Genomic DNA, 10108 nt, shown 5'->3' with positions numbered 1-10108 from the left:
ATGACAAAATTTATTTAGTTTTATTTGGCCGTATACATTTCTCAAAGAAATCTAAAGAATATTATCACTATACAATTTATTGTGTTACATATATAATTGCAAATTACATTACATTTTACATGACATATAAAATATATTATAAATTGTATTTTTTAATAAACATTTTCCAGCTAAATAACGTATGCATAATATGAGTATATCTACGACTTACAACAACAAAAAGTGTAATTTATTGAAAATGTGTATAAATTTTTGTATACTTACATATGTATAGCATTTCATTTCAATTCAAATAATAAAGAATAAAGAATTACTGAAAAGGAATCCAAAATGATTGTCTTAAAGTTATCTTGAAATCAAATTTATTGTCATTTTGTTGTCATATATTTGTTGTCATATATATTGTTTTTTAATAAAAGTATATAAAATTTCTTATATAAGTTCTGAAAAATTTTTTGCACATAAAGGCATAAAAGTATATTATAAAAAAATTAAATTTACACAATTCATATTTTCAAATTAAAATCTATGAGAGTTAACGACTTATATTTACATATACACATTAAAAATTTAATAATAATAAAATAAAAATAAATTAAAGTTCCAATTCCAGTATAAATACCAATACCAAATCCAATTACATTAAGTTATAACGAATTAAAATAATTAGTTTATAGTTTTTAATTTGATATTATTGTATCCTAAAAATCCTAATACTATTAAACATTTTATTTAACACGTTATGACATGAAGTATCTCATAAAATTTTTATATGAATAACCTTACATGATTATGTTTCCACGTACAGAATATTGTGGAAAATTGTGTTACATGTATACAATAATTTGTCATTTTATTTAAAAAGATAAAAAATGAAATGATTTTGAAAAAATAAGTTTAAACTAAAGTTTGAGAGTTCAAAAAAGAGAGTTTAAACTTTTATATTCTTCTATGAAAGCGTAATTATTTAGTAATTTTATCTAGTAATGTTTTTTCTTCATAATTTTCTGCTTAATTATTTGAATTAAAATGAAATCTCATGTACACATGTGTGTACGTCCCGTGTACATGTCTATAAAAATCTATTGTTTTAGATATATTGTTTATTTAATGTAGGAACACTTTTATTAGCAGCTAGCTCACTCTATGTGTCAATAAACATCAATTATTATACTCAGTTAAATTGACTGGAACAATTGTACTTTTTTGTACTAAATAGTTACAACGTTAATTTAAAGATAAATTACGTTTGTGCACACAGAGATAAGTGTAGAAAAATAATGTTGAGCACAAACTCGGGAAATATTCCGTTTCTAATTAAATTTTAAATAATTCTCTCAATAATGTACATCAATTATGGTGAAATGACAAAGTCATCTACTGACCTCAACAGGATACTTCTTCAATGATCGTTGAATACATTCCGCTATTGTCGATCTGAAATAGAATGAGTATGTGAAGCTTTGTTGAAGGAGATGAAGATGCAAAATGATAATAAATTGATACCTGAAAACTTTTTGATGAAGAAGGTACGCACTGACATGTCCAGCATCGATGTAACGAACTTCAGCTCCCGGCCATATCGTTTCCAGACTCATGCAGTGATCTCGCGGTACATAAGCATCATTCTTGGCACAAACGGCAATAATTAACTCGGTATCGATAGGTACTTCAAAATTTTTCAAATGAGTGCACTCATCCATTATGCCACGCATAAATTGCAATGCTTCGTGTTCACGCCACTTATTGTCTGAAAACAGTGGATGTTTCGGCACTGGTAATAGGCAAACTCCTGTTATAGGAAAAATATTCATATAAAACCAAAAATTATTTTTGCTTACATGCTGCCTAGGACGCCACCAAACGCAACGCTAATAGATAGATAAATAATATAAACTGAATAAACATTTTAACTACCTTCGTCGCAAGAAAATGAAAACTGATAGGCATATTCGACATTTTATAATTCTTTTATTTATAAACTATTAATTTAATGAAAATTGTACACAAGACACACAAGTTAATTAAAAATGAAACTTGCGTATACCTTTAAGAGCATTAGGATCTTTTGGTTTAAATCTGTTGGAGATGAGATTTAAGGGAAATATTTTGGCTGCTGCTTTCTCTTCTGCAATCTGACGCTGCAATTGGCTGCTCTCATTTTTAGACTCGTATTTGGTGGAAATGTCACTATTGTCGGTAGAATTTGTACTTATAATTGCAACACTTGTAATATTATTGTCTTCGTTATTGTTTTCTTTAGATTCTTTTCTCAACTTATCTACTCTCTTCATGCTCGCAGGATAATGTTTTGCAAAATGTTGGCCAGCTAAGAAAGCATCCTGAAAATATATTTAATAAAAATACAAATTTGAGAGGATTGTTAGCAAAATTCCTAATAAAAATTATTATACTTACATCGTGATCAACAATTTTCACCATTTTCGCGAGATCATTTTGGTAGACTTTATCCGAAAAATATTGCGTTTCTAAAAGTGCCCAGTTTATCGATGCACTCATTACTCCTTCCGTAAACACGGGTGAAGCAGTTGACCATGACAGACAAGGTACTAATGAAATTGGTTTCGGCCAGTTAGTAGCTGCTAAAGATGCCATCTGCAAAGAATAGGACATTTAGACATAAATTAAACCCAAATATATAAGTTTATTTTAGGACAGAAACTAACATGTCCACCCATCGATAAGCCAGTAAGACCTAATGGATTAAATCCTTGTTGTTCGCACCAATTTAATAAAACAATTGATTCCATTATTAGACAGCCACCCATAATGAATATGTCACACACATTGTGCAAACTGGAACGTCTAAAAGCGAGGATGGAATGTAATGAGGAAAAAACTGTAAAATTTTAGTCGATTGTATAAGTTTGCATTCTACAAACCTTCCAATTAAGAATTCTTACATTTGATCATCTGGCTTTCTCAATCCATAAAAAGGATTTTCCAATAGTATCGATGCTATTCCAGTCTCTTTCAGCAATGGTTTAGCAATAAGATTTCTACGTCGCCAAAAAAACTAGTTAATAAGTAAAATATGTAAATATCTTAGTTATGAATAGAGATATATCATATTGTATATTTTAAAAGACAACGTTATAATACAACGTTAATAATACAATAATACAATAATACAATAAAAAATAAACAATATGTGTTAATAATAAGAATTACATACGTGATCGCCTGTTCCTGCAAGGTGTAGACAAATTGGCTTTATCTTGTGAGAATTCCATTTAGGTGGTAAGACTATTTGAAAGTAAGCTGTCTTGGTTTTATCCGGCATTATCCCTGGAAGATGCTTCTCAAAAGGTGATTCAAATCGACCTTCAATTATATGGCAGTCTGACCAAATTTCATCCTGCAAAGAAGCAAATATATATATATACACATTATTATATTTCACAGCAATAAACTCTGTATGCATTCAGAAAAATCCAAAATACTTTTGTTATTTCTATCGGATAGTCAAGTGGTATCATATTGTAGCATGCTTCCCGATTTGCAATAACTTTCCTGAATTCAAAGATTCTGAAACAAGATCATTTAGATACATTAGATAGTACATATTTAAATATTTAAATGTCTATTATCTAGATACTGTACTATAAATACTAAAATATTTGAAATATTTTCATACAAAATTGTGAGATAAATATTATCATAAAATATATTTTTATAAAGAAATCTGGAATAAAAAAATCCTTTCATGTTAAAAAAAATAAATAAAAGGCGATAAAAATCTATCAGACGTTCCGCTTGAAATTTATTTTAGGATAATGTATAACTTTTGAGCATAAAATATTTTAACGCTGAGTCATTACAGGCTGCACTTCGCCCATCTATATCTCGAAATGATAATTTATATACATAGATGACACGTATGTAAAGATAACAATGGAAATTTACACGCGATCGATTAAAGGTCGATTGAAGTATTCAACAAGTGACGTGAAATTAGGTTAGATCAGATCAGATCAGATTACCTCACCTTCTCAGATTTTGAGGATTGCCCCAACCTTTTGTGAAGAACTTGGTGAGCAGGATACTCCGGTAGACCGCGTCCAAACGACTCGGAGACATCGTGACAAGGAGTATTCTATTTGTTATTCGTGCCACGTTTTTGTTGTCACGCGGGAATCGGGTATTTTGTGCATCGTAGAAATCGAGAAATCGAATAATTCGGTATGATCTACATTATCCTATTCCAACGTACACATCGAATTGTATAAACTGTTTCGCGATCGTAAGAAACACGATGTAACCTCTCTACATCACAATGTCATTGAGTGTTGTTATGTTGTTACATATCCAGTGTTAAAATCGCTCATTGAGCAACTAAGTAGCAATTAAATGTGATTGGCTAGAAATTACAGATAAGAACCAATAATAATCGATTGCTATTTAGTTGTTTAGCGATATACCTAACGCACTCATTGGACAGTTAAGTAGCCTCGACTATTATTGGTTCTTACTTTTAGATTCAACCAATCATATTTAATTATTACAAGAGTTGCTCAGTAAGCAATTGTAATACTGGAGGTTGAGTGTGTATTTTGAAACGAGGTGAAAATAGTATTATAATAATTATAAAAATAATAAGAAATTTTACAAGCTTTTGACATATAAAGTTACAGATACTTTTAGTCAATTTCTTTATTTTTGTAATTTTTATTTTGTTTCAAGCTACGTTATCCGTAATCGACTCCCTGCTTCCTGGTCGTGTTCAAGAAATAACATAACGATTGTAATGACAATCGAGTAATTCATCAACATTCAATTGGTCTAAATTTCCTTTTCAAAGATTATCTAACAGGAAATTATATATAACAATAAAAATCAATAATTATTGATCAATCGTCTTGTTTCACTGATTGCAACCATTGAACATACCCATTGTGTGTCACTAAGTGACACTAAGTCTCGGTCTACAATAAGTATTTAATCTTTAAATCGTAAGAAATTGACCAATCATAATCGATTATTCTTTTCATATTCGATTGTAATTGGTCAATTTCTTACTTCTTGAAGATTAAATCATCTATTGTGGACCGGCACTAAGGCATCTTATTAATGTCGGTCCACAATAAGTATTTAATCTTTAAGTCGTAAGAAATTGATCAATCATAGTCGATTATTCTTAAAGCTTAAATCACCTATTGTGGACCGACACTTAAATTATAAAAAAAGATGTAATCTTTAAAACGTCTTGTGTCGTCTCCTGCCGACCCTTAACAATAATATATAAATGCATCGCGACACAGCTCCAACTCACGCGCCGCGCCGTCGACTCTCTCTCACACTACACAACGTCTTCGCATTCTTTGCAACCGCTGGACGACCGCGTGTGTGTCGACAAGGAACGATCTTCGAGTCAAAAATCGATACGAGAGCAGTAGCACCGAGCGGAACAATATCTTCGAATGTTAACTTGTTAATTTTACAAGAATAATTAATAATATTTCAGAATGATATACCTATCGTATCTGTGATCATCACAAACAACACACCATCGTTGAGTAATTTGACGAAAGATTATTAAAATGTACTTTTGCTTATAGTTTCAGTCTAAAAATCTTTCATTGAATTATTGATTATATCTAAGCAATGTAATAATTTCAATGTAATAATGATGTCGTCTCATTGGTGTAAAAGATTTTTCATGATTTTTATAATTTTTGTGATTTGTAATGTTAAAACTCACACGAATTATTTCATTACATAGATATAATAAAATTTTACATCAATATTTTTTAATAATTGTTCTATAATAATGTGGTATAATAACATTTTCTACTATTCTTTTATATTTATATTAATATCTATATTGTTCGTTAATGATTATTACTCAATAATGTTTAATGATATCAATTACTCCTTACTTAAATTAAACGCATAATAAAGCCTTAAATCTGCGCTAAAATATTAACTGTTCAGTTCTGGATTAGTATTATTTGAGAAGATCTCTCGTTTGGAGTTTCTTATATTTTTCAGGTCCATATTTAACAGCTTTGTTAAGTACTTTATGCATTATGTTATTCAGAAGCTCTCGTATTAATCGTAATTTCATGGCATAACGAAACAGGAAGCTGAAATTATAGAAAAACCTTATTACTCGTGTTATTATTACAAAAATAAATTTCTGACAAATATTAGAGGATGCATATGCATATGCATATTTATTATTTACGTCATGCTTCATACTCACCGATAAAACATTAAATGCAATCGTTCGGAGAACGTGAGCGAGCTTTGTAAATGTGGCATATCGATGTTCAATAAATTGGTGACAAACAATAATAACGTTTTGAATGAGCTACCGCCAATATGAAATGTTAAACTTTCCGTAATACATCTCATCATATGTTCCCACTCGGGCGTTACTTGTCGCAAGTATGATTTTATCCAAAGTTCAACAAAATCGTGCGATCTTTGCTTAATTTCTTCCAGATTACCACGGCAGAAGTTGTATCTAGAACATTCATCTGCATTAAATACAAGAATTTTGCAGAATGAGACAGAGATGATAAGTGATACTGATGGGGATACTGATGAAGAAACGCAGACAAATGAATATTAAGATATAAATAAATTATTTACAAAGAAAAAATAAATTTATTATAAAGAAATATTTTAAAACTAGACAAATAAGAATTTAAATGTTGTTTTTGTTGTCAAATTCTTATTGACGTAAATGGCGGTTTATTATTAATACTGGATTAATTTCAAAATGGCAGCGATACTCACTGGTCCTCGATACCAAGAAGATATCCTATGCCCCTCCATGTGTGACAAAAAGCTGCCATATCATTGTCACTAACATGAATGCCAAATTCCCGCGGGTATAACAGGATCATTCCTATAAACGCGAATTGCGTGGCTCCCATATCAGCCTGATTTAATCCTTTAGGTTTAACCAATAGATGAAGACAACCATTTTCCACGGTCGGGTATGGGCAGGAAGAAAAATCTTTTAAAATTCTTTCTCTGTCCGGACACCATGGATGCGGAATTTTGGTGGCCATATCGATCTTTTTGTTGTCGAGTTCGCAGAGTCTTGCTCGCATCGCACGGTGCATTTTACGCACAATTTGGATATCTTTGTGAGCTTCTGTGCCAACTGTCCAAGGATCTCCCAACAGCCAATTTTGTACACGACAAGTCGTAGACAAATATCTTCGATGATAAATAAAATCTTATTGATGAAAATTCAGCTTGCAGTAAAGAAATGCGATGCAAACGAAACATGTAAATTTGTTCTTAAAGTGAATAAACTAAATTGTTTTTTTAAACATAATTTTCTTGAAACAGTAGAAGTAGTCAAATCATCGTAGATGGCATTATAACAGAGCGGCGAACAGAATTTTTAACGTCGAATAATTTTTCTTCGTTGAATTAATATATAAATGCAAGGCAAATGTTTATATCGCTTATAATTTTCTCTCTTTAAAAAATTTTGACGAGTTCGTCACTTACCTTTTAAATGCTAAACGCGGTGTGTGAGATTGCTGACTGAGGATTATTGGTTTAAGACCATCTGCAAAAGCGAATATGTTGAAAAGCGACAATATGTTAGCGAAAAGAATCGTGAAGAAGTGATCGCGCGCGAATTGTTGTCCTCTCCGGAACTTGTCCATGTCCAACCAAAGCGGTTTGTCCGTCGAGTTTCGTCCGCAATCTCCGCGGTGCAAGGCGGCCGGTATGAAAAACAATAAGGAATCTGGTATGCCTGGGATATAAGTTTTCACGTTACTTATTATATGTTCGTATTGCTCTTTGTTCGTCCATTTGTCATAATCCTTCGGTTTTGCGGGATTTCGGTCGATAATATGTTTCGTGCTTTCCAGAAAATGTTCAATGTATTCAACGGTGTTCTTTGCTTCTAAGAATTCGTAATGTTTCCTTTTGTTTGTGTGTTCTGTAAATTCTTCGATGCCATCGTTGCTTTTATTTTTTGGACTTAAGTTGACTTTCTTCATATTATACATATCACAATATATTACACGATGCGGCTTGTTACTTATAATTTTTGCTTGTATCTGTCTAATAATTAACAAATTCAGACTTCTGTGTCATTTTCGTTGCTGCGTCATCTTTACCAATTTATCCGTTGGTCGAACTGTGTTATAACATAAAATGTGTTATAACATAAATTGTCGTATATAAAATAACAAGAAAAGTATTAAATCGTGTATTTGTTACTACTGAAAGATATCTATTAGATTCGGAAAAAATTAACGGAGACCGACTGGATTTGAACTCGGGATCCCTCGTCTACCAATCCGACACTTAGTCTGCACGACCACGACGGCTCCTCTCTGTTAACTGTTTATATTCCGAATCTCTTTCATGACCGCTTACGGTCGTCTAATTTTCATACTACTATAGTACTGTGGCGGTCACCGCCACTCTGGCCCAGCAACGAGTGCGCCGGCGCGCGTCGCCGCGCTGCCACGCGCCGACATGTGGGCCCGCGCACGGGAGTGACTCACGCGCTCGCCACGAGATGGCCAACCGGTCAATCGTCTACTCGTCTACTCGTGCGCGGAAAGCAGTGGGGCCCGCCCGCGCACGAGAGTGATTCATGCGCTCTTTCTTTGTACTTTAAAAATATAAAATGTACTTTTGAGATTTGTCTTATTCTGGGAATCAGCACGAAAACCTTCCTTTCTCCATCGCCCATTCCGCTTTGCACGCACGAGAGCAGACAGCGAGCTGGTTGCGTCGGAACTGAATCAGAGGCTCAACGACTACATTGGTGGACACACGAACCACCACATTGGTGTACACAAAGCACAAACACCATAGTACTATAGTGTACGTAGAGAAATCTAATAATTCATAAAGGTGTACCGATACTTTTTAAAATATATGAGTATAAATATATATTATATCTTAAACAATACGGAAATGTTACATTGCTGTAAACTGCGTATTGTGGCTTGTATGTAAGTTAACTTCATTCACTTACTTTTTACTTAGATATGCTCCGCTACAAGTGCTGTATATACACTTGACTTGAAAAAAAAGGGATATATAAAAGAATGGAGGAAAACAAAAAAGTAATGCTAATAATGTTAATATATGTAAAATGTAATGCTAATAATGCTAATATATGTAAAATGTAATGCTAATAGTGCTAATATATGTAAAATATTTCATAAGCATTTTATAATATAAATTAATTTTTGCAAATAAATAAAAATAAAGTCTAAATGAGTGATGATTATTTAATCAGCGAGTTTGATATAAATCAAAGTACTTTTATTATTACAAGAATTTTACGAAAATTTCATAAAGTCACTAAAAATTTATATAGTATTATTTAAATGCTAAATGCATCGATTGCGTATTTTAGTACATCAAAATTCATAATTGTCATATGTCAAAAATTTGATGTGACTTAATCTTATTTCAGGAGCAATAAAAAACATAAAATATAAAACAACTTTTTCTGAATCCTATCTATCTTATGCGTCTTATCTACATCTTATACATCGTCTGTTAAATTGTTAAATTATTTAATTATATATTCTGCAACAAAAACAAGAAATTTTTCTTTTTTGCTAAAACTTAGCTTGTAAAACATGAATGATAAATGTTACAAATAGTATTATCATAAAAATCTTTTATGATTAGTAAGATAAATTTTAGTAATCTTTATTATTTATTATTAAAAACTGTGATTGAAAAATTTCATAATCCGATATGATGCATCATTCTCATCTTTTACATCGATACTCGTCGGTGTTATCGAGCAACAAGAAAATAGCTCGTATAATAGATGGTTGATACAATAGGATATAATGGGAACCTATATAATACGATAGGCGCAGGCGAGTTGTTATTTATGTATGGGAAACCCTCGTTCTGCAGAACGTGGAATCAAGTCTTGAATTAGACATTTCCTTAGTTTTCGATCGTATTTGTTGCGAAGGAAATACTGGCGCGTTAGAAAGTCGGACAGAAATTTCGAGAAAAAGAGAATTATTTTCTCATTATTTTATATTGGAAGATATTTTTATCGAGCATATTGTGCGATTCAGCGTGAAGCAGCGTAAAGACTGCAATTAGAATTGAATGTAGTATG

At 31.7% G+C, this 10108-nt stretch overlaps 2 protein-coding genes and 1 long non-coding RNA gene across 6 annotated transcripts; 1 reads left to right on the top strand and 2 right to left on the bottom strand.

Annotated features, from left to right (window-relative positions):
* Nucleotides 1–59: 59 nt before the first annotated feature.
* On the bottom strand, nt 60–4332 carry LOC105430434 (cardiolipin-specific deacylase, mitochondrial). 3 transcript variants are annotated; one of them, XM_089070452.1, is made up of 9 exons: nt 4010–4332; nt 3465–3549; nt 3197–3379; nt 2925–3037; nt 2688–2826; nt 2419–2616; nt 2048–2342; nt 1507–1750; nt 60–1437 (listed from the first exon to the last, which is right to left on the bottom strand). In XM_089070452.1, exons 1-9 carry the CDS (start codon nt 4099–4101, stop codon nt 1374–1376), a joined length of 1413 nt encoding a protein of 470 aa, XP_088926578.1. In that variant the 5' UTR covers nt 4102–4332; the 3' UTR covers nt 60–1373. The 3 variants fall into 3 exon arrangements, with proteins under 3 accessions (XP_088926578.1, XP_088926577.1, XP_088926579.1); XM_089070451.1 differs by having other exon boundaries at nt 1507–1792; nt 4010–4331; XM_089070453.1 differs by lacking the exon at nt 60–1437 and adding an exon at nt 1842–1871 and having other exon boundaries at nt 1609–1750.
* Nucleotides 4333–5540: 1208 nt separating this feature from the next.
* LOC105423113 (uncharacterized) lies at nt 5541–9007 on the bottom strand. 2 transcript variants are annotated; one of them, XM_089070455.1, is made up of 5 exons: nt 8990–9007; nt 7495–8137; nt 6766–7194; nt 6227–6490; nt 5541–6107 (listed from the first exon to the last, which is right to left on the bottom strand). In XM_089070455.1, exons 2-5 carry the CDS (start codon nt 8004–8006, stop codon nt 5969–5971), a joined length of 1344 nt encoding a protein of 447 aa, XP_088926581.1. In that variant the 5' UTR covers nt 8007–8137; nt 8990–9007; the 3' UTR covers nt 5541–5968. The 2 variants fall into 2 exon arrangements, with proteins under 2 accessions (XP_088926581.1, XP_088926580.1); XM_089070454.1 differs by lacking the exon at nt 8990–9007 and adding an exon at nt 8268–8541.
* On the top strand, nt 8533–9234 carry LOC148937920 (uncharacterized). Its single transcript, XR_016137888.1, has 2 exons — nt 8533–8835; nt 9001–9234. It is a non-coding gene; the product is annotated as an uncharacterized LOC148937920 (long non-coding RNA).
* Nucleotides 9235–10108: the final 874 nt, after the last annotated feature.

The sequence above is a fragment of the Pogonomyrmex barbatus genome, unplaced genomic scaffold, assembly GCF_055798465.1.
Source record: "Pogonomyrmex barbatus isolate J1 unplaced genomic scaffold, ASM5579846v1 scaffold10, whole genome shotgun sequence".
In the NCBI taxonomy this organism is placed as follows: domain Eukaryota; kingdom Metazoa; phylum Arthropoda; class Insecta; order Hymenoptera; family Formicidae; genus Pogonomyrmex; species Pogonomyrmex barbatus.
The sequence above is the reverse complement of the archived record's forward strand: the minus strand, read 5'-3'. Positions and strand labels throughout refer to the sequence as shown.